At 40.6% G+C, this 20174-nt stretch overlaps 2 protein-coding genes across 10 annotated transcripts; one reads left to right on the top strand and one right to left on the bottom strand.

Moving 5' to 3' along the window:
* Nucleotides 1–1180: 1180 nt before the first annotated feature.
* Nucleotides 1181–6216, bottom strand: cops5 (COP9 signalosome subunit 5). 2 transcript variants are annotated; one of them, XM_046067792.1, is made up of 9 exons: nt 6090–6216; nt 5842–5988; nt 5351–5585; nt 4106–4234; nt 3624–3689; nt 3279–3364; nt 2979–3090; nt 2147–2295; nt 1181–1494 (listed from the first exon to the last, which is right to left on the bottom strand). In XM_046067792.1, the coding sequence occupies exons 2-9, from the start codon at nt 5976–5978 to the stop codon at nt 1404–1406; spliced, it is 1005 nt and encodes a 334-aa protein (XP_045923748.1). In that variant the 5' UTR covers nt 5979–5988; nt 6090–6216; the 3' UTR covers nt 1181–1403. The 2 variants fall into 2 exon arrangements, with proteins under 2 accessions (XP_045923748.1, XP_045923758.1); XM_046067802.1 differs by lacking the exon at nt 6090–6216 and having other exon boundaries at nt 5842–6081.
* On the top strand, nt 5543–20155 carry LOC123981863 (centrosome and spindle pole-associated protein 1). 8 transcript variants are annotated; one of them, XM_046067110.1, is made up of 30 exons: nt 5543–5630; nt 7019–7088; nt 7181–7259; nt 7354–7451; nt 7530–7637; nt 8294–8395; nt 8556–8917; nt 9038–9115; nt 9683–9774; nt 9861–9969; nt 10076–10133; nt 10446–10756; nt 10848–10972; nt 11948–12059; nt 12233–12341; nt 12786–12933; nt 13021–13167; nt 13244–13314; nt 13528–13671; nt 13783–13932; nt 14025–14123; nt 14202–14262; nt 14389–14512; nt 15042–15181; nt 15903–16040; nt 16129–16163; nt 16279–16342; nt 18580–18689; nt 18879–19032; nt 19520–20155. In XM_046067110.1, exons 3-30 carry the CDS (start codon nt 7211–7213, stop codon nt 19711–19713), a joined length of 3492 nt encoding a protein of 1163 aa, XP_045923066.1. In that variant the 5' UTR covers nt 5543–5630; nt 7019–7088; nt 7181–7210; the 3' UTR covers nt 19714–20155. The 8 variants fall into 8 exon arrangements, 6 of the variants coding, with proteins under 6 accessions (XP_045923066.1, XP_045923075.1, XP_045923039.1 ...); XR_006827845.1 differs by lacking the exon at nt 5543–5630 and adding an exon at nt 6332–6398 and having other exon boundaries at nt 18580–18658; nt 19520–19656; XM_046067119.1 differs by lacking the exon at nt 5543–5630 and adding an exon at nt 6332–6398 and having other exon boundaries at nt 7557–7637.
* Nucleotides 20156–20174: the final 19 nt, after the last annotated feature.

Here is a 20174-nt window from a genome sequence, read left to right as displayed (position 1 = left end):
CCACTGCAATCTGTAAGGGCTTTTTTTAGTAATGGGGAACATACTTTGGAATTAGAGGATTGCTAAATGTTAAAAGAGCTGAACAATTTGACTTGATTAGAATTTACATACATTTTCGTATTCCATCTTTAGTCATGCATACAAATGTCCATCTGGTGAAAATCACAATATTTACATGTCCAATGAGTTCAATATGTTTCACTGATTCTTAAATCACCAAGAAAGACCAAACATTAGGTGAAACTATTTTAGAAGTGCATACTCTAAATACTTCCTCAGCACTGTGACAGTCATCCATGTAATACATTTAAATATCTGGCAAAAACATGAGCTATTCACTAGACCATATGTGCAGAAACCTATTCAGCAATCCAAATTACATTAAATATAATCTAATAAGTTTCCTCTTCCTAAACCGCTGTACTGAACACCATCCAATTTAAGACATGGCCTAAATAATGGTAAAAGAAAATCATTATAAGAAGTGATGCCAAAGCTCATGCACATGAGAAAAAGCAGACATCTCCACTGTCCCACTGGGACTGTCTCCTCTGCAATACATGACATCAAAAATATACATTTAGCCATTACAATACCATTAAAAAAGACATGACACAAACCCAGGCCAAAGCAGCTGTCTGTTAAAAAAAGGGCAGACTTGGTGAGTGTCTGTTTCGATGGAGACCAGACACGTTAGGTGAATAGACTCCAGTGTGTACGGCTTCTGTTTCTGCGCTGCATCACTGCCACAGTATAACCTGACGAGCTGGCCACTCCGCCGGAGCGTGTACGACCGAGAGCCAAACTGTGCTGGGAGTGACTCCACAGAGACATCCCACACATGGCAGCCGATTCTCTTTGAGCCTATGCAGAAGCTTGAGTTTGTTGTTCCATTATGTAATGATGTGACAGGCTCCACTTGAATGACTGACTGGTGCTAGGTTTGGCTATGCGTTTAATGTAACCATGGCGTGTTCATATGTTGGGCTGCAGAATAACACAGGCCCTACATGCCAATAGATCTTTAGAAACAGCCAGAGCATGAAGAGAAACTAAGCCGCAGTGGCTCACACCGATACTGAATTATATCTACATAGGAATGAAGATGTGAAGACAAATATACGTTACACCAGAGACTATGTTGCAAACATAGACTGAAATAAAATCATTACAACCCACATACAGCACTCTTGTATGTTTTATTTTTTTGCACGAGTCCTGACTGTATAATCCTTAGCTACTTCTAGGACAAAAGAAAAAATTTAATTAAAAAAACACTCCCAAGTGAAATCACACATAATGCTACTCTTAGCAGTTAAACATAAACCATAAACCTGTAAGTGCTAGACATGCACAAGAAAACATTTCCAGGTGAAATCCAAAGCTCAGCTCGTCGTTCAGGTTTAATTGGCAGATGTGTTGATTTGATTGAAGAGTTTGTCCTTGATGACTTGAGACATCAGGCCATGAATCGCCTCTATGGTTGTCTTGCAGCTAAAAATAACCACAGTGAAAATGGAGATTAGTGCAATAACCCCAGCAAAACAGACGCAACATACAGAGATGTGGCATCTACACCGGTATCCGTAAACTACCAAGAGCAATAAACAGTGATGGTGTTGTAGTAGTCTGTGTATCAGATATTACTGAAACTAGTAATAATGAACAGATTAACAGGCTTAGTTTGGATGCTCTTTGGGTTGGTTTGAATCACAAACGTATTTAAGACAATTAGTCGATCGACATAAAATTAATCAGCCGCTATTTTGATAATCAATTAACTGTATGAATCATTCTCTGTTCTATATCACTGTAAACGGAATCTCTTTGGGTTTCAGACAGTTGGTCAGACAAAACAGTGACATTTAAAGACGTCTCTTTGGAAACTATGATGGACATTTTTTAAAATTATTTTCTGACATTTTATACAAAGAATATTTATCGATGAATTGAGAAAATAATAAATCAGTGATAAAAATAATTTTGGTTGCAGCCCTAAATTAAACAGAAGATTCAGTCCTAATTTCATTTAAATTATTTGTGGAAATGTGAAGAAAACAACACATTTTATACAGGATTAAAAATAATGAATTATTATTTAACAAATTAGTAATTTAGTAAGTTCTTTTCTAAGGAAAAGATTTACCTATCTCGTGTTGCTTTGGCCAGTTTGTCCTCAGACTTCCTGTCATGCGTGTCCAACCCTAGCATGAAGCTGCCTCTGCCTAGCTGGGCCTCCGACTGCTCCAGCTTCTCCGACAGGTCAAACACCTGGCCTGTGGTGTAGTCCGAGTTCTGACCATCCAACAAACACAAACACACAGAAACCCATTCATGCATAATTTGCCCACAAAAGCTAGATAACAGACTTTCCACAAAGAAGAAGGATTTTACTGGATGGCAACACATCAGTCTAACAAGCTGTAGGAACAGCTTGAAAAGAAGTCAGTGAAAGGTTTGCTTAAGGTGAGGCTGTGTTTTTAGTGGAAAAGGTAATTAAAACACAATGACACAGGGGCCCCTGACTAGGGTGACAGTGTAACAACTGACAAAGCCTGTCAGGGAGCAGCTCGTTCTTGACATCTAGTCAATTCATCTTCATCCAGAATGCCAAAAAGCTAACTGTTTGGATAAGCCTGATGCCTATTTAGACTGTTTAGTCAAGCTCGGGACAGAGTGACTGCATCCACAATGGGAATGAACTCTGGGGGGGGGGGGGTGATCCACAGTGAACCATGGCCATTTCTGTATCACTGGAGTTGGGTCCAACTTTAATACTTATATCCCTTGTTAAAAAGTTTAAATTAAGCTTATTACTAAAATCAATAAACAGGGACTCTTGGCTACTAAGCAGCAATAAATCACAACATCACAAGCGGGTGACCACATGTCTCAATGAGTTATAGTGTAATAATTAACCATAAATCAAAATGTCAAACAATTACCAAACCTTTTGCTTTTTGAAGTGGCCTACATACCGTGAGGAGACTTGAGGAACTTAAGGTATTGACCCAATATTTATTCCAAAGGAGTTCCAGAAGCTTCCGATCAAGGGAGGACTTAAAGTAAGTTACCTCCAAGGCGTAATACCTACATAAAATTAAGCAAAAACACAAGTGTGTACAGTAAACAGTCATGCTGTGAAGAGTACACTATATTATTGCACTGCAATTAAGGTAAACATTTAAAAAATATCATTTACAGGATATGTACGTTATAAGTATTGATGTAAACATCTTCAATATAGCGACAACACTGTGATATGTATCACTACTCACTGTTTACAGTGAACACCAAAGTCTTCAATCTTGTTCAAGGGGATTGTCTGGTATTCAGAGGGTCCTTCATCAGGAGGTTTGTAACCCTGAAAATCCAAAGAGGAAATGCTGAGAAATAACAAACGCAATAGCTTTTTTGTAACATAACCAGATAATTAATACCCTAATAAGGAGTAAAGTAATGAGATAGACAGAATTACAAGATCATCAGTTCTGGTTTAATTTGCATAACAAATATACAACAATAAAACCACAAAAGCACAAGAATCATTAATTGCAAATTATTTTATTACTTTCAGAGTGATGGTCTCAGGAGAACTGCCGCTATATACAGTCTTGCTTTACCTTTGGGTAGGTCCTGAAGGCGCCAAGGTTGACTTTCCCCGCAGAAATTGTCCGAGTGGGGTCGATCTGTAGGAAGCAAGATACAGTAGAACAGGAAAACAAAGTCAGGGGTCATTCAAACCTCCAGGGACCACTCAAATCTGGCCACCAGGAGCCTTTTACTACGGCTGTCAGTGAGCTGAAAATAAACACTTAATTATATGACGCCCATGGCATTTAAGCACTGCTGAACCAAATGAAGTGTAAATAGCATATATGGTTGCAATAGCAAAATATTAATCAGTACTACATGGAAACCTACAACTCATACATCAACAATCTCACCCCCTTCTCAGTTACACCCACATTAACTTGTATTGTCATACTTAGACAGAAAAGATCTTAACTTTCCTGAGTACCATTTAAATGGGGTACAATTACAAATCACAGTAAATGAAGCATTTACATTGAAATTAAAAAATGATTATGGTTTCCAGTCTTACCACAACGGCCACAAAAGGCTCCTGAAACTGCTGGTTGAGCATCTGAGTGCTGACATCTATACCAGAGAGCCAGCATCCATAGCCCGGGTGACTGTGGTACCAGCCAATAGCGTTCTCCAGCCGACCGACCTGAGGGATTAGAGATAGATGTAGGTTATTATTTAAGGTATGAAATAGAACATTATATAATACCAAAGATATTTAAAAAAAAATATAGATACATGCAAATATCAATCAAAAACTATTATTGCTGCCAGTACGTGGTGCAGTATGTAATTGGCACTTTTGTCATTTTTTTAAGGAATATGCCACTTCAAACAACTGTCAATATGGCAACAGAATTTACATATGATGTATTTTTTGAAGAAGAAAAAACTAAACAAAATATCCACCGTGTAGTAGCCATGCTAGAAGACATACATTTTACACGATTATGTGAGCTGAGACTCGTGCAGAAATTAATAACAGCATTGGACAATATGGGTCAGATAGTGGTGGGATATAGATAACGTGTCTGCAGTGATCTAAGCAAAGCTTAATTGTCAACAGTAAAATGTACTTTCCGTCACTTCAACAGTAGCTTTTAAATCCTGGAATCCACCAGACGCTCTTCACTTGTTTACCAGGCAACATACAATTAGAACTCTTAAATGATGGTTGGTTCCTCACAAGATGACAGCAGTCAAATACGCACTGTCATTTGCTTGTTTTTTTTTTTTAAGAAGATAACAATCCACTTTCACAGCATATGTAATTACAATAGTACATCTAAAAATCACTTGAGAAACAATAATGGATAAAATAATGAGACAGGAATGTTTGTTTTTGACTACAGTCAAATTCAATTTTCCTGATTTTTGCTTTGCAACTTATAATTGCCTAATACAACAAAGGCTAGTAAAGTGATAGCTACCATGGTATTAATGGTAGACAAATTTATATAATCTTACTGAATAACATCATATTGCTTCAGTGCTGTGGTTAATAGCAATCATATATTGGTATTGGTTTCAAAAATTATGTAGGTGTATGTCTAGTCCACATTACAAACATTAAAGTAGAACAGTTAGATGAAATTTGCCCAAGTCTCAACAAAAATTGGTTGCAATCAATTAGATCTACAGAAAGTGATGCACTATAAATCAATGTAATGTATTTCTGAACAATTAGTTATGCAGAGTTAGGTTCCCCCTCTCTCAATCATGAAATCTGAGAGAGGCCCTTTAATGGAAGTCAGTGTCCGACCTGTTTGGCATTTTCAATGTAGGCAGCCATGTATTCATATGCTGCAGCCTGGGCGTTGACTCGAGTTTCTGTGCCCTCCACAGGCAAGGCAAAGCTGTCCATAATGATCATGGTTTCACCATCCACCTTCCCCAGCATGAGGCCCATCACCTCCAGGTTTCCTCCAGACCTGGCATGCATCACCATCTTCAACAGGGCCAAGGCTGAGATCTTGCAGTACTTGAAATAGTGATGACTATGGAACAAAGAAAGATGTATATTCAATATTAGGTATATTAAGGTAAGGAGTGGAAACATTTGTAAATACACACCACACACAGACTACTGTAACGTTACTGCTGTTGACAAACAAACGAATGCTAGTTTGTAGCCAAGCTATAAAGGGTATTCTAACAATAGACTACCGTGACACAACATTCAACAAAAAATTAGCTTAACAACGATCACTTAAACACTAAATACCACATGACATGTTCTGTAACCTTACTTACTCTTTCGTCCATGGCTTCGCAGCGAGGATTTCTTGTTGTTGCTTTTTGTCATATTTGTAAATTTCGTCTATGCTCTGAACTTCCTGCATGCTGTTCGACATCTCCCATGTTTTCTGAGCCGTGCTGCTCCCCGCCATGATGAATTATCTAAGCGAAAAAAGAAAAAGAAAAAGAAAACCTTCGTTAAAACGCCTATGTCCGCACAAGTAGGTGGATATATATAATATTTCTCCAAAATATTTTGATACCGTAACAGGGCCGAACGTCCAGTTGCTCAGGTCGCCATGACAGTGAATGAATGTACCAAATGCAATCGCAGGGGACGTTTGTCTTAATGTCACTCAAATATGACGCTGATATGTTTATATAGTATATTACATTTTAAAAATTAAAATAGAACAACATATTACAATAAATTCCACTTAAAGCGATTTAATACCGTATTTATCACTCATATTAAAGTATAACCACCCCTCTGACACAATGCATGGTTTAGTCCCGGGTAGACCAACAGTCGGGGACGCACTGACCTCTGGCGGCGCTTTTCAGAAAAGCAGGTTTGCTCAAGAAGGCTTTTGTTTTCATATGTTTGGCACTGTACTCTTTAAAGTAAGGGGTAAGGTATTTAACGAATCGACAAAACTGCAGCTAATGTTCATTACTGAAAGTAAAGTCTTGACGACAACGAGGCTCAAAGGGCCACTAAGGGCGGTTGGTAACTTAGTTAACGTTACTCGATTTCTAGCGTTTGTTGGTACGTTAGGTTAACTGAGTTATACATTTCCGCTGGAGTTTAATTGCTTCAGCAGCCAAGGACATCTCGAAAAGCCAGTACCGACTAATATAAATATCAAACAGTGAGTTTGACGGGCATCAGATATATTTTAATAGCTTTACAGCTTTATGTTTGCTCGGTTAGTATCTTCTAGGACCTTTTGTGTTGTGGTTGCCCATAGCAACATAATGATGCTTTGCGCCTAGCTGACAATCGAGACAAGATATTCAATAAATATTAATTTATTACATATTATGATGTTATGTATGACTTCGGTGGGCAGAGCTGAGTTTCAGCTGAGCGTGGATACCAAAAGGCCTGTATAACGTTACAGGTTAAGTGATTAACATTGTTGGATGTACATAGTAATTAATGGACGAATATGGGACTTTTTTCGAGGAGCATGGAGAGAAACCAGCCAAAGATATATCACCACTGAAGTGTGATACACCATTCATACATGCAAATCAAGGTATGTGAAATATCAATGCTTTGATTATTGCCATGTAGTTGTTTAAAGAGCAACGAATATTTAACATCATGTGTGAATGTTTTCTAATCAAGGTTTGGTAATATAAACAACCCTGTGTGGATATGCCTCCAGCATCAGCAACACAGGGAATGACCCCTTATACAGACAGAGGTATTGTGCACATCTCTGATGCTGGGCAGATTGCATTCTTGGACTAGAGTGTTATGTCATACAGTTTATATGTTATATATTTTATACTTTCCAGGTTTGGGCTTTAATTTGCTGCTGGGAACTGAGTATGAAAGGAAGAAAAAGAAACTTCAGCAGGAGCTTCAGCTGGACTACAAAAATTATGTTGCCAAGGTCTAAGGATGTATTTGTAAATTATCATTAATTAGACATGTTTCTCTCTGTGTTGCATTTTGTTGATTCACTATCCAGTCTTTCTTTGTCATGTTCTTCCTCCAGAAAAATAGTCTGAAAACTAGTGAACCTCGTCTACAAACCCAAGGCCTCTCCCTACCTATTGATGAGAAGATATCAGTTCAGGTGTGTGTCTGTGTGTTTCTGTGTGCCAGGTTGGGTACTTCAGTGAGTGCATTTTTGCGTTTGTGTACATTTGTGTGTCTCCAAGTGTGACATAACAGGAGGCGGGTAACACGCTATGGTCATCAAAGTGGGACTTTTCCCCCCTGGCATGATGTAACTTGCTCACAGCAACACTATGGAGCTGATACGCTGCAGAGTCTCAGCTCTTAAGCTTGTTGATTGTACAGTGCTTTGTGTCATAGCAACTGCTTGCATTTACAAGGGTTTGTAGACTTGTCAAGTCAAAACTTACTAATGTGGTGTAAGAGGATGTAAGATGGTGCATCAGTGGCCTAAAGGATAAGGCATCAGCCTGCGGAGCTTTGGATTGTGAGTTTGAGACCTACCTGGGTCCAGTAATTAAGTCATAAGAAATCCTATTGCATTCAAACAGTTACTGTAAACTGAGGTGAGACTGTGAAATGAAAGTTACTGTAAGGTGTCTTATATTCAAAAGGTCAGCTATAGCTATATTGCTGGTTTTGTATATTAAGTTTTATTGTAATCTGTGTGTGTTGAGTCAGACTCAAACACATCATTGGAATAATTTAGCCGGTGCCCTACCTGAATGAGATGGCAGCTTTAAAGACATGGTTTTGAATTTGTTTCTCTTACAGGAAAAATTAAGAGAGGAGAGAAAAAAAGAATACAACCTCTTCCTACAGGACCAAGTTCAAATCAGAAGGGTAAAGAGGAGACCAGCTCCTGTCACATCAAAGGTAATGAGATTAATCAATAAACAACCAAGCACATTGATAATCTGCTTTCACTGTAATTTAAAAAGACATGGTTTGTAGAGAAAGATTTCCATTGTGTCCTTTGAAACCGTTATAGCATTCAGGTGTAAAGTAAAGTTTCTTTACACATTTTCACTTTCAGCCTGGACAGATTCAAGCTTCAGATGCTGGGTGCATTTCTTGTCCAGCTTCTCCTCTGCCCGTCCTCAGCACCCATACAAACATACTCCCTCCTCCTAGGGAGCGTGCTGTATCCAGGAGAGATGCTGCCACTCTGACAGAGGCAGTGGATAATGGACAAAGCACAAGGACTTGGGGTCTAGGCCAACGGGGGCGAAGGCGTTGGCAGCTCTATGGACCAAAGCAGCAGTATAGCTCTGACGAGGAGCTGATCACAGACAAAGAGGAGGAGTTGGAGTTACGACACAGGAGGAGGCAAGACAGCCACACTCCAGTGCCTGAGTACAAAGAGGAGAGGAGAACCAGAGAACGCAGAGCTAACAGGTGTAGCTTTTTTTCTATTGTATGATTTTGAGCTGTTTCCATCTATTACTGTACATATATACTATAGACAGAAGGTCAGGTATGATAATATAATTACTCTTCACCTGTCTGTCTCTACAGAGCTCATCAGGATAAAAAGGAGGTGGAGGCCCCTGGTGTTCTAGATCAGAACAACAATGAATGGGTTTGGAAGTCAGAGTAAGCACAATTATTATTTTTCTGTACAGTTCTGGTCAACTGCAGCAGTGAGATTTGTAAGGCTGAAACAGAATTATCCGAGAAAGCACCAGAGCTGGGGCAACTAATAACATCAAGTCACATGTATTTTGTCAATCAATAAAATAATCTGATTGAATGAGCCAAGGCACGGTAACTGTAACAGAAGACAGGTATAGATAATTGCTGCCATACTCAGTTATTGCTCTCCAGCACTTTTCTTACAAGCCTTTCATTGTTTCCATTTGTTGAGTCACTGTCAGTAAGCTGTTAATGTATGGGGCGGTGATGGAGGGTGAGCCTTGGCCCAGCTCCAGGCAAACAATTACCCAGTTCTATCAGAGGAGCTGGATTGATTGGAGAATGAGGCTTCAATCCCTGTATGTAGAAAGCTCTGCAGGCAAAATGTGAGGCAGTGTATGATGTAAAATGGTAGCTGGGTGTGGCTCAGAGGAGAACTGATTGCCATGCCGTTACCCTTATACATTGCCAGTGATTGGATGACTCACGTGGAGTGTCTTGATCTGTCTGTGTATCTGTGTTTAATAGTCCACAAATGCTAGACAGCATGAGGACTGCTGCAAAATCTAGACCTGCTACCAGCAAGGATAAAGCAGAGTTTGCTACTGGACTAATGATTGGTAACTACCATTCTTATTGCATGATGTTTTTGGACACATATTGACTTGTGAGATTATGGAACTTGTCTCTTGAAATCCCTTTTCAGCATCACAAGTGACAGTACGAGAAGAGCGGGCGGCATCTCAGATGAGGAAAGAACAGTATAAGCAGGAGCTGCTGAAACAAATTGCTGAACAGCAGAGGAACAAGATCAGGTGAGTACATATTCACTTAAACAACATTTTCTTTAGAGTTCTTTCAGCTGGCACATCCCCATGAGTCAACAAGACACAAAAGATGGGATGCATTTTTTTTTTCCAGGGAGAAGCAGCTTGAGCTGAGGGTTGCTGCTACTGGAGCCACAGACCCTGAGAAAGAGGTAGAACACAACGGGAAGAAACGCAGTACATGATATGATTCTCTAAAGATGCCATCTTACTGCATGTCAGTCCTGCATTTGAGGCTGTCTTTCACAGTGACTGAATAAAGTCTTGTAGAAATGTCTCAGCTGCTCAATAAACACATCACAACGTCACAAACTATTTATCCTATCCTATCCTATCATGAGGATTATATTATTTTAAGTATATTATCACCCCACCTTGTCTTGAGTCTGTTTTCAATATTTGTTATATTTGTTGCCTAATTTCCTTCCATGGATCTCTTGGTCATGATGCATCACCTCTTCCAGCCTGACCGAATTAAGCAGTTTGGGGCTGGAAGCCGGCATTATGGCCGCTGGAAACGAGATGTCCCTTACAAGCCCGGAATAGATCTAGAGGCTGTGGGGAAGGACCCAAATCCAAGGCCTAAAGATGACAAACCGACTGAGGCCACAGAACGAAGAGCGCCCCCAGGAAAGTCCCATGTGGACTACAGTACAGCTGTCAGTCAGGTGACAGGGAAGACAGTGCCTGCACAAGGTGTCCCCTCGCTGGACTATATTAATGAGGACTACCACAGGGACTTCTCAAATATGCTAGGAAAAGTGGCCGTCCCGAGGTAGATCACTGTTGCTTTGTGTTCCTGTACATGAATGAAGTTAACCATTCTGCTGTAAATTCATTGTAGTTTCTGTGACTTTGTTTTTTAGGGTTGCTGATGGTCCTCCTCCTGTTCCACCTACTGTAGATAATAATTACAAGACTCCATACGATGCAGCTTATTACTACTATGGAACGAGGAATCCTTTAGATCCTAATCTTCCCTACAATCAGAGTATAGTATTACAACCCTTTTCATTTGAAATGTCTTTGCCTCTTTGCCTTTTACTAGAAATCATGTGTACTTTGTATTACTGTTAACCATTTAAAAAATATTGTAATGTTTTTGCATGTCTGAATTGTGTTTTTCCAATACACAAGACAGGTGCTGGTTTTCATTAAGTTAACTGTGGTATGAACATTGACTGTAAAGGTTACATAACCCTTGTGTAGCAGTGCAACTGTAAGTGCAGGTTGGTATGATGTCTGCACAGAACAGTGCAACAATAACATAGTGACAAAAATAAAAGCAGCCCTGACGTCCACTGTTATGGATTATTTAATGCATCTTAAGAAAAATTTAAACTCTGCAAGTTGATTTTCATATTGTATGGAAATGAATGGAAACCAGTGGCTGCTTGGAGGTAAGAAAAACACATCAAATCTAGAACATTAAAGTACTGCAATAATGTAAAGTCTGCACATTTGTAGTGAACACTGGTAAGCTCCACAGTCATTGCTATGTCTAGTGTCTCCACAGTCATAAACTGACTCACGGTTTCTGGCACTTTCACCTTAGATGGAAGTAATTCACATTGGCTTAAATAAACTCCCAAGAGCTCTTTGTAGAGAACTATTACCATATTATTATGGAGCCACTTTATCACCATATCAATGGCCAAGAGGACTTGGCCTAGCAATTCATAAATGTTATTTATAGCAGAACTGATTTTATAACTAAGGGTATATACAGTTTATTGGATCTGAGTTCAGCAGATCCAGATGGATCTCACTTCATCCAGCTGGTCTGTTTGGTAGCATTTAATTCATTTCCATGTTAATTGTGCGGCCAGATTTCTACTCTGGTCTGAGCTCAGAGACATGGTAATTTTGGGGGAATATCTGGCAGACAGTGAGATAGCAGACAGCTAATGAAACTGTTAAATCTGTTTGTGTTTATTATCTTGTATTTTTGTATTTTCTTTATTAGACGTTGTGCCTGGAGGGGTGCAGCAGTCTGGGAATTTCCACATTCCCCCTCAAAGGCCACCTGCTCTCAGACCCAGTGGCCGCACTGAGTCCATCCTACCATCTTTATTTTTGCAAGTGTATTTAATCAGATAATGTATTCAGTGTACACAATTTAATATGTCTGCAACTCCTATGTGATAGCTTTTACATTAGTATATAGTCACTCCAAAATATCTGTGAGTCTGTCAGTACCTCCTGTGTGTATGCCTCCTCATCATTTGTCACCCTGTCTGTCCGTTTCTAGAGCAAGTGATCAACATAGAGCATCTCCCCTGGTCGCTGGAGAGCTTTCTGCAGACAAGACCAAGAGAAGAGAGAGTGCACTGAGCTACCAAGAAGCGCTCAGACAGCAGGTATGACGGTGATATCTACAAGATATCGTCTGCTTGCCATAAGCAGACCCCAAGCTTTCATATAATAACTAACTTCACAAATTAGTAATGCCAGTTTGTGACCAAGAAGTGTTTGGGGTAGTGTGTATTTAGTCTAGTCTAGTTCTGTCAGGTTATAGTTGGATGTTTTTTGTTTATGGGGTAACAGCCAGTATAAGTTAAATGTCACACTGACATGTGGTGTAATCGGCTGCTTTCTCCGTGGTAATAACTGAGGAAACCCAGATATTGACTAATTTTAGGGAAAGACCAGATATTGTGACAGTTAAGAGACCAGAGCTTGATGGAGCCAGTATTTCCCCATGGGCCAAGACATGCAATGTAGCAAGACTAGCAGACCAACATACACTTGCACTCCAAGAAAGTGCATCAACTTTTGAACCATCCTGCCTTTGGTGTGTACAGATCAAAGAAAGAGAGGAGCGTAAAAGAAGAGAGAAAGAAGAGAAAGAGCAATATGATGCCAAGATTGAGGCCGAGATGATGGAGTACAACCCCTGGGGCAGAAGTGGGGGAGGTGCTCCAATTAAAGACCAAAAAGGCAACCTTGTTAGTAAGTTGGCGTTCACTTTCTGTTTTAACAACCTGAGCTACAGCAATACAGTTTTTAGGATACCTGTAAATGTTTCCATTCCCTCAGGTGACCTGAATCAAATGCACAGGATTAACGAGGAGTCATATAGGAATCCTGTGTCCAGGAATAGTGTACAGACTCACAGCCTTTTGAGGAGGAATGAACACAGTCCTGGAGCTGAAGCCAGGCCTCCCCTCTCCCATAGACTGTCAGGTAGTGTTGTTTCTCTGTGCACAGTACACACTTTTCTTTATAGATAGATTACTTTCCGTCTCACTTGTCCTTGCAGGTTTCACTGAGCAGCTAACTCCACAGCAGCTCCACATGCAGGGGAAATACAAAGAAGCCCTAAAACAACAGGTAGGTTCTGGGCCACAGCCTTCCATCTATACATGCAGCTGCTTGAATACTAATGTAAGGCATTAATCAAACCGAACATGAAATCTTTAGTGTGTGGGACTCCCTTTTTTATAAAATGAATGAATTATTATTGGCAACAACCACTTCAGTTTTCCTGATCACTTGTAAATGATGTATGTAAATGAACTAACTTAACCTTACCATTACCAACAGATAGAGGAAAACAAGCGAAAGCAGGAAGAGGAGCGAGAACGAATGAGGTGTGAGGAGGAGAAAGAAGAGAAGAGGCTGGAAGACCAGAGGGCTCGCATACAGCGGGAATATGAGGAGGAGCAAAGGAAGCAAAAGAAGGCTGTGGTGAGGGATTCATCTCTTTGATGAAGAGCACTCCTCCTTCCTCATAGTTAAGGGGGTCTCCTCACACTGAGCTTGCCATTAAGAAAGTGTTGTTTTTTTTACTTGCTGCAGCACAGGCAGGAAGACCAAAGCTGGAACCATGAACCTAAAACACAACACCAGGAGGTGGAAAGGAGGGTGAGACTGGAACAAGATATTGAAAAGAAGGCACCTGAGAGTGTGAGGGGCAGAGAGGAGAAAAGGGCACAGTTAAGTTATGAGGTACAGTAAGGCTATATAGTCATTGGTACACTGGCTTGCAGTTTTATTGAACATCTTTGTCAAGTAATGTGAGTCTGCTCATAAATTTGCAGCGAGAGCCATCTCCTCCCATCCCTACCTTACAAAAGAAGCAGACAATAGTGGTGGTTTCCAGACCTTCCTCTGGTGTGAGCCAACTTTCCTCCAGGACTGTAAGTCACTTGCTAAACGGATGCAAATATTTTCACATCAAGGATGTTTTGATCTAAAACATAAAAACTCCACAACAGGAGCGCTCTGTGTCAGCACCACACTACCGAACCGTTCCTGTGAAAATACCCCAGCTACAAGGTAAGACACCCCCCCCCCCCGCCAAAAAACAAAACAAAAAAACACATCCATGGCTGCTTGTAAAGCATAAATTGCCACATAAACATTTATGGTTCCCATACATGTCTCTGTCTCTACTTGCTTCAGATGGTCAGCAGGAAGTGTTTAGAGAGCTGTCAGCCCTCCGTAACTATCTGAGGAAAGAGCAGAGACAACTGGAGGTTCAGCTGGGCCAGACAGATCGACAAGAGAGTCACTACACTCCCCCCAGGTATTACAGTCAGGCACTCCTAAGCAGCAGGGGTAATTTGCGTAAATATAATTTTTTTCCCATTTAGTGAACCTATTAGATGTGCTCTACCCCTTCAGGTCCAATTTCACCTAATACACCCCCTGATGCATTAAAGTTGAGACACAAAACTAATCATGTCTTGTTAAATGGCAAATTTTGATTTGCTGTTCGGATTTAAGGAGGCTTTCTTGCGCTACAAGCTAATGAATGTGACCCAGGTCAAATTGGCAATCTTCTAATCTCCATTCAGATTTGTGTCAGGGACTCATCATTGCAGTAGTGTAACACTGATCCCCAAAGGGAAATTTTCATCTGTCTTCACCTTGCAAGATCCGCAGGGGCAGCTGCAGTGCAGGATCCAATACGGATTCATAAAGTTGCCGAACGGCACTTCAGCACAACATGTGGCTGCTTATGACCCGCTCACACCACCTTGAAAAACACGTCACATGTGACATAGCATGTGAGTAGTACTGTTCTAAAGTGGGTTTTTTTCTCCTTTGCGTAGGCCCAGAGGACGACCCAGAGCAGATGCCTTTGATTCAATGCACAAGCGAGCTGTCCAGCCATCAACCAGGAGTCCTTCCCCTGGTGCTGCACATGTTAATATGCAAAATATCAGGGAGTTCAGCCAGCTTAAATACAAAGGTACAGACAGACATTTTGATTGATTGGTGAATGGCTTGCTTTTATGAAGCAACATTTTTACTTTACTATCAGATCATGATTACTTTGCTTCTGTGCTAACCAATTTTTCCAACTTTAAGAAAAAGATTGAAAAACCCTCCTATAATTGCCTTGGTCATGGCGTTGATATAAAGACAAGAGATGAGGATAACTGCGGTCCTAAACCAGCTGGGCATTGCCAGATGGTTTTAGACTTTCCACAGCCCTATGATTCCTCTGTCTCCATGTAGCCACACTGAAACTTTAATCTCATGAGGTCATGGGAGGTGTCCGTCACTGACAGGCAGTTTGGCAGCATAAACAGAGAATGTAATGCAAGCGACCAAGCAAATGGCTTTGGATGGGTTCCCAGACCGAGTTAATGCAGGGGTCTGAAAGACACTCAGAGCTCCAGCATGTAAGACCAACAAAATAGGAAGAAATGCTAGTTTGTTACAAACTGACCAAATCACTTCCACATATAAATTATGGAAGAATGCCAACTTTACATTTGAAAGCTGCATCAGATCTATCCTGTCCTGTCAAACCTTGATAGAATGATGTGGGGAAAATGTAGCCAGCCTGTGGAGCTGCTCAGTCAGAGATTGGAGGAAGTGGGAGACAGTAAGAAAGAGAGCAATTAGAAATGAGTCTAATTAATATGAAAATTATAAATGGGACAGTGCCTTCTTTTATTTGTCAGACACAGCATCTCGTGAGGAGGTCCGTCGCTTGTACCCTGATGTTCCCACTGACGCACAAAGTCTGGACATCCAGCAACAGGCACTTCTCCGTGAACAACAGCGCAAAATCAGGCTTCTGAACAGAGAGGAAGAGCACGGTCAGTGAGCAGACAAACACACACACACACACATATTTCGCTTCAAACTGTTGTGCTCTTTAACTCATTGATCTGTGTTTTGCTACAGACTTTTTGGACCAGCAACTGAGCCACTACCGTTCTGTGAGTGGTCATAGTATTCTAAATATGCATTTTCATTGTGACAGGCTAGACAAGTACATCTTTAACGGCTTGCTGTAAGTGTTTAATTGGTGCCTCTGTTTATTTCTTCTCTCAGAGGAACAAACCTGGGTGCTACATCCACAGAGACTCCACACTGCCATCTGAGACTGCTTTTATTGGTACGCCTTGCTAAACATGGTCTGTTTGTAAAGACTGTCCCTGTTCCTCTTTTATTCTTCTTTCAAGTATGAAGAAAAGTGTTTACATCAGTGGGGACACAATATGCTTTGGGACTTGCCTTTTTGTACAGTGCCAGACATTTTCCATAAAGGTGACATGGCTTGGGAGGTCAGCAATGCACACGGTCATAGTACGACACCACAACAGCCTCTGCACCAGGCAAATCTAGACCTTTGTCTCTGTGCCAGTCTAATTGTGACTCCTGTCTCTGTGTTGCAGCTGGTGCCAGTGCTGGTTGCAAGGCACCTATGCCATCTGCAGGGTGGCGATAGTACAGTGCCAGCCATTGGGAATGGGGGCGGTAGATAAATTGTTAAAAAGTCTGGTGCAGGGAGGGAAGAGGCTTTTGAATACTCCCCTCCTATCCTTTTCCAAAACTTTTGCTGAATGCAGGCATGACAAACTTATGTTTCTTTGGCAAGTTTATGCTCATTTAAACCCTCAGCAGTGCACTTGGTATTAATTAAAGGATGGCCATTTTATTTTACACAAAGTGATAAATATATCTTACTCCTTAACTGTGTATCTTTCTAGCTACATCAGTTGGTAATCCTCAAGAAGTCAGAAAAAGTTGTATGCTATATTTCCTTAACATTTCTGGGCATTTTTAACATTTTCCTGATTAACTTTTGGGTAGAGAAGATGACTTTCAGAGATTGTTTACTGTAACCAGCTACCTAATTACATTGATAAAATATTTCTACATCAATTTACATGCAGAACAAGTTTTACTGTTTGATAATAGTATGTATTATTTTAATGTAATACTTTACTTTGTAGGAAATACGACTTCAAGTGGCGTTCCATATTACTTTTTCTAGTTCCGACTTGCCTGGAATGCAGCATTAGGCCTACCCGTTTTATTTACGGAGTCCTCTCCTCTCTAGCACTTTTTATATTGTCTATGCTCTAGCATCACCTTTGCAACTTTACAAGTTGCTTTTATTTAACGGCCCTGGCTCTGCCTATACTGTCTATGTGCCTAACCAATAGTCACTCCTAATGTCTCAACCCAACAGCCAATCAGAGGCAGCGTAGGGCGGGTCTTTTTTCTAGCCTGCTACACTGACAGTCTGACAGCTGAATCAGTGAGGACGGTAAAAGACTGCCGAAGGAGCCAAACTGCCAGGTGGATAAAACGTGTTGGCATGTGTTATTTATACTGGGGACATGTCCCCATCACTTTTTTTAAAAAGCGTTTTTTAAAAATGGTTTGAAAAATATCTTGCAACATGAAATGGCAAAGAACCAATGATCAAAGTGATTTGAGAAAGGGTTGTTTGCATCTTTAATAAGAATAAACAAGCTACTGATTATAAAATCACCCCAAAACGTGCAGCACCAGTCAGTTACTTTAACAACTTCTTGTCAGGGTTTCTATTTGGCCAAATTTTCTGTTCTCTTCCTGTGAACATGACAAAAGAGGAGGGAAGACTAAATCCTGCCGCATGTGTGCTAATTCAGCAGGGATAATATTACACGAGAAAAGTTGATCTACAGGAGAAAGCAACACAGAATCCCTTAAGACCTGCACTGCATTAGATTCTGTAATACTTAGATAGATTTTGAATTGTCACCTGCCATCTGAATTATGTGTTTCCCTTTACATAAATAAAAACATTTTCATCATAAATTGATGTAGGAAAGGCAGAACAGGAAATGTCACCAGAATGCAGGAAATTAAGTGTTTAGTGCTTACAATTTTCTGGGGGAGGACACCCAGACCCCCCAACTTTAATATTATATTTAAACTTTGATTATTTCTATAAAATACTGTTAATTTATCATCACATCTCGTTCTTGTGACACCAGTATGGCGCTTACATCTAGTAAGCTAAGTGTATTGTCACACCCTTAATCTGAGCCCTTATGTCCCCACTACTTTTCAACACAGTGACGCCTTTGCCTGTCGGTATTTTTCTCTTGTTGCAGTAGACGAATGCACGTTATCTATACAGCATGTAAGCTTAAAAAAAGACCTCTCTTACACTGTCTCTGTAAGTTTCTCTGCTTGCGTATACTTCTCAACTTTTTTTTTTTTTACCCCTGACCAGTTTGCATGCCTGTGAATGGACTATGTGAATTACACGTATCTTGACTGAATGAGCTTCCCTAATCTCTGTCCAGCTGTAAAGAGGTTTGTGTGTAATGATCAATGGCTTTTGGGCTTTGTCAGATGTTTACAGTGGTGATGCATGTGAGGAGCAGGTTCATCAGCAGAGATCCCCTCAGTCCTCAGCAGAGCAACGGGAGAGGTCAGCCCCCCGGAGGAGACATGACTATGATGTATGGTCCCGATCAGTAAATACAGTCTTTTGTTTTCTTCAGGTCAAAACGATCTGAGTCACTACAGTACCAGAGCCATATCCCTTTCTGATGTTTTCAATACCGCCTTAATCCATTTGTTTTCTGATTTAACGGATGAGAATTGTAGTCAATCTCTTCCTTCTGGTTTCTTTTTATTTTCTACTCAAGGTGGCTGTGTCAAGGGATCAGAGGGGCCGTAACATCCAGCCAGATGCTTTGCAGCCGGTGACAAGCTCGATCCTTGAGTCTAAACTCAGGGCCCACGACCAGCATCGCATCACAAGACAAGACCTTAGCACTGGTGATCACAACAGCAGATCAGGTGAGAGGACTGTTTGCATCAGAGGTATTTCAGTAAGCCACGTGCTTAAAAAACCAAAGCGTAACAAGTCTGGCAAGTCGGGGTGTGGAGGAGTGTTGGTCCACTGACAGACTTGAGCAGTGCTGCCATTAACATCTTTCATTAGTTAATGAACATATGGTATGTTATATTTAAGATGGCTTTTTAAACCAGCTGTTACCTTGCTTTTTGACAGGTCTCTGCCACATGTGCGTCAGTCTCTTACTAAAGCTTTGCCACCTTTTCAACAAAGATCAAACAGATGTTAACTATTGAAATATCCATCCATCGTCAACCGCTTATCCTGCATACAGGATCGCGGGACTATTGAAATATAAATTTCAAAAACTATTTTAAAGGATAACACCTGAACATACAAAAAAATATATGTATATGCCGAATTTTAAGCATGCTTTAATTTCTGATTGCCTAAAGAAATGTGTGATGGATGAACCTCTGTCCTCTCCAGAGGGGCTGTCTGGTGATGAAGTGGATGTCTTGTCTCTGTATTCTGCCCTGGAGAGGCGTGTCTCCGTGGAGACTGTTGCCACAGAGCCCTGGCTGCGGCCTGGCACGTCAGATGCTGTAAAACGCTCAGACAGTAGGGAGAAGCCAAACAGCAGGATGGATGCTCCACCCAGGCTGACACATTGCATCACATAGCTTCCATTACGTGGTGTCCAAGGATGGGAAACTGCACTGAGAGGGACTAGTCCTTTGTTTGGATGAGGGTGGTGGTTCTCCTGAGAATAAACAATCATTGCTGTGTGTTGCTTTAATCACTTTCCGCTGACCAACATGTTAACTGTGGGAGTTGGTTAGCTTACATAGCTTCAAAAGCTTGTTAGAGACCAGAGTCTGCCTGTAAAAATATTAACGCCTTCTACTTGAGACAAGAACCATCTTACTCAAGACTCAGTTTGGCTAGTTTCCCTTATCATGAAAAGTGCACTTTTTATCCTGCAATACAGAATTAACAGCTTAGAGCTTAGCCCGTTTTGTAAGGTGTATATCTGTGAATATACTATAAACGTATGTACATGTGACTTTAGTTATAAATATACATTGGACAGTTTATTTTATAATAAAAATGTTATTAATTGAATGTTGTCCTGGCTCATCAT

The sequence above is a fragment of the Micropterus dolomieu genome, linkage group LG01 (genome assembly GCF_021292245.1).
Source record: "Micropterus dolomieu isolate WLL.071019.BEF.003 ecotype Adirondacks linkage group LG01, ASM2129224v1, whole genome shotgun sequence".
NCBI lineage: Eukaryota > Metazoa > Chordata > Actinopteri > Centrarchiformes > Centrarchidae > Micropterus > Micropterus dolomieu.
This window is presented reverse-complemented; position numbering and strand designations above follow the sequence as displayed.